The 3387-nt window shown below is 39.3% G+C and overlaps 1 protein-coding gene across 3 annotated transcripts in view; it reads right to left on the bottom strand.

Annotated features, from left to right (window-relative positions):
• The window catches only part of LOC119589235 (sodium- and chloride-dependent glycine transporter 1-like), a 63016-nt gene that overhangs the window by 4284 nt on the left and 55345 nt on the right, over positions 1-3387 (bottom strand). For all 3 annotated transcript variants that reach the window (XM_037937839.1, XM_037937840.1, XM_037937838.1), the window contains exons 9-12: positions 3087-3211; positions 1338-1521; positions 481-616; positions 38-169 (exon numbers count right to left, since the gene is read on the bottom strand). In XM_037937839.1, the coding sequence (XP_037793767.1) occupies positions 38-169; positions 481-616; positions 1338-1521; positions 3087-3211 (577 nt within the window). The remainder of the gene's footprint in view (positions 1-37; positions 170-480; positions 617-1337; positions 1522-3086; positions 3212-3387) is intronic.

Genomic DNA, 3387 nt, shown 5'->3' with positions numbered 1-3387 from the left:
CGGATGGACGGACAGAGAGAGAAAGAATTATACTTACCAGCACAACCAAAGGCATTCCAAACTTCCACACATACTTCCAGAAGAACATGGGGTATGGGTATTTCCCCAACATTGTCTTGATATCATTCAGGAAGTTGTCTATGCCATACACCCACGTCACAACCATCACCTGTTAGACACAAGTAGAGTTTGCATTTTCCGTGTCCTTCTCGAGTGAAAATTCAAATAAATCAAATATGCGATATATATTATTATAAAGTTTAGCACTTCTGGAAAGGATTAAAAGTATGTGAAACATATTCAAAAAGCACAAAAAAAGATTACAGTTAACAATCTCTGTTCATAACTGATTCTTATGTTTGAATTTATAATTGATTCTTGTGATGTTATAGTGCATCGAAATCAAGACCAACTTACAAAGTATTCATAAAAAAGTTGCCATAGTCTACATAAAAAAGATAAAATAAAATATGCATTTACCTCAGCCATCCCGACCATGAGTGCAGAGAAGGTGGACGAATATGAATCCATCATTTGAAGAACGTACATGCCTCCTTTAGTGGCCATGGAGAGCCCTACAGCAAACATCACGATGCAGGAACACAGGAGGGCCCACCTGTGATTTAAGGTGAGGGATTATTTCTGGTCATGCTTGTGGAAATATTACTCGATGATCCATATCCACACACAACTCAGGAGTTACAAGAAATATTTGGTACACAGAAGATATTTGTGACTTAGAATGTTTATGACAGGTGATATTTAGAAATTAATAAAAGGCAATACAGTAATTCCATACAATCCTTTGGTATGACAGAACAGTTTGGTACAGCTCTGTGTTCAGTGGACACTCTCCATCAAGAGGGATGAGAACAATCGTTTATTTTCCTTGAGTAGAATGTCATGATTAATGGTCTGAATAAGCATCAGCAGTGTTTACTACTTAGCCATTGGAGTGTGAAAAAGCCATCGGTAAGGACAACTGGCTACCAGAGCCAGGCTGAGGCATATCACTCCAGTGGAATAGTGGTAACCACTGCCTTTACAAGCAATCATAAATATTTAATGACATAGTAATATCCGTGCTAACATTTCTGGTCTCCTGCAGTTGTTGCATACTTGATGCTTGTGCAGGGGAGAGAAATGGTGATCATTGATTAAAATGAGGAAATGGCCTTCTAGCCAGGTGCTCCAGAGGCTGATTGACACCCTGCCATGAATGAAGGGTTAGTCACACATAAAGTAACATACCACAAGTGAGTTCATCCCACAATACTGTTAATAAATACATGGTTGGGATGGTAAGTTGCCGCTGAGGTGATGGTGGGTTGACTCACTTGAAGTTCTTGCCGCGCAGGGCTGGGAAGTCATCAGTAATGGTGGTGATGATGGTGGTTAGGATAGTAAACTGCGTGCCAAGACCCAGAGTCAGCAACATGGCGAAGAACAAGATGGACCACACCGGCGACAGAGGTAGGCGGGCCACGGCCTCGGGGTAAGCCACGAACGCCAGGCCCGCTCCTAGAACGTGCATAAAACGACTCCACATCAGATCTTGTTGCGGAGAAATGCTACCCTACTAGTGACGGTGAAGTGACGGCCTCAAAGGCACTTGCCACGCCATACGATTGGCATATCGATGAAGCGACTTATATATAAATGGATCTAGGGACTGGAAATTTTCATTTTTTCCAGAGGGCTTAGGAATAACGCAGATGACGAGGATTTACATATAATAATTTTCATTCTGCTGAATGCTTAAATGTACATTATAACAGTGGTACTTACTTCAGCAATCAGTGCTAAGCGTGCAATAAAAAATACACAAAATACGCACCAAGAAATAAAGAATAATTATATGAAGTGTGTCAGAGTATACTGGAGGCTGCATTCTTGTGATTCTGAATCTGTGTTCATTCTGTTCCAAATACACTTACCGTGCATCATATTTGGACTTGTCTCTCAAATTGCCAAATACAGCACCTATAACTTTCTAAACCATGTATTGGAAACTTACCTTTACTATACCTCGCAGCATTAGGACCTGTAAATTCTAGATATAACAACAATAGACTACCAACTCACATTGCAAGAGGCGATTCACTGGAGACTTGAACCAAATAACACGGATCTGGAAAAACCTATACATACCCATCCACTCCATTATTTGTGTTTAGCATGTGCAGTGGGAACATAGACCAAAGCTACTTAGAAAACATTAAGATTTCATTATGTATATATCCTCTGGATTCTGGCAATGAGATCAGAATGAAAGATTAAATCATTCAAATTGTGACTGTACAAAGTGTTTGATATATATCATTGCATTAAATGAAAACTATCTGGTAATGATTTAAATGTTACTTGACTTTGGTATGATTATTTTATTGTAAATCTGATGTAGTGAAAGCAAGAGTAATGATGTTGATGAAAGTCTAAACCAATGACTTACTGTACCACTTATAAAATATGGAGGCCGTGAGTGAGAGTGGTGGTTCACATGTCAGCACAAAGGTTTATATAATGTGCTTTAGAATTTTTAGAATCATTTCTGAAAGCATGACCGTGAAGAAGTGTAACACTGCAATGTGTTTTTGACTACTTGAGGAGCACTTTCTTTTTATGAAAGACATATGAACCAAGGTTCCTTGCAGACAGTGAGAGACTGAGTGCTTAGCATTTCTTTTGAATTATCAAAACTGCTAAAAATGGATTACGATCTAGACATTAAGATACCTTCAAAGTCAAATCATGCAGCAGTCAGTCTCACGATGTTGGTATCTCCATAATGAATCTTTGAACACAAGCAATACAACCATAACGGATTTGGCATTTTCACTCAAGTGGGTAAAACAGACGAAGATGGCATCATTTTTATCGTCTTCCTCTGCTGTACACCCTTTGAATGGAGCCTCATGCCGTCACGGAAAACCATTTCGGTTTAGCGACTCTGATACGTTGAAAAAAAAGAAGTCCACTATGGACTGAGATCTGTTTATGGAAGATGCCAGCACCTAGTTATCTGCAGGATATGCTAACCCTGCTGAAGACTGAGGAAGGTTGTGTAACTCTTAAAAGTCACTTACCCTGCACAGCAACCTTTTCTACAGGCAAGCCTAGTTCGTGAGCCATGAAGCCAATGATACCGAAGATCACAAAACCAGCAAAGAAGCTCGTGAGACAGTTACCAATGGATACCACAAATGCATCCCTGCAAGTTGATTGGTAAAATTAAGATTCCATTGTAGAAATTACATACTGTATGTATCATAATACATATAGAGGTTACATAAGACATGTAGCGGAAACTTTCCACTGTCGAGACCATTTATGACAAAATGACTGTCGCACAAAAGTAAATTTGCTCTCCGGCTTAATAAATGTAAA

This window comes from Penaeus monodon, chromosome 25 (assembly GCF_015228065.2).
Source record: "Penaeus monodon isolate SGIC_2016 chromosome 25, NSTDA_Pmon_1, whole genome shotgun sequence".
In the NCBI taxonomy this organism is placed as follows: Eukaryota; Metazoa; Arthropoda; class Malacostraca; order Decapoda; family Penaeidae; genus Penaeus; species Penaeus monodon.
The sequence above is the reverse complement of the archived record's forward strand: the minus strand, read 5'-3'. Positions and strand labels throughout refer to the sequence as shown.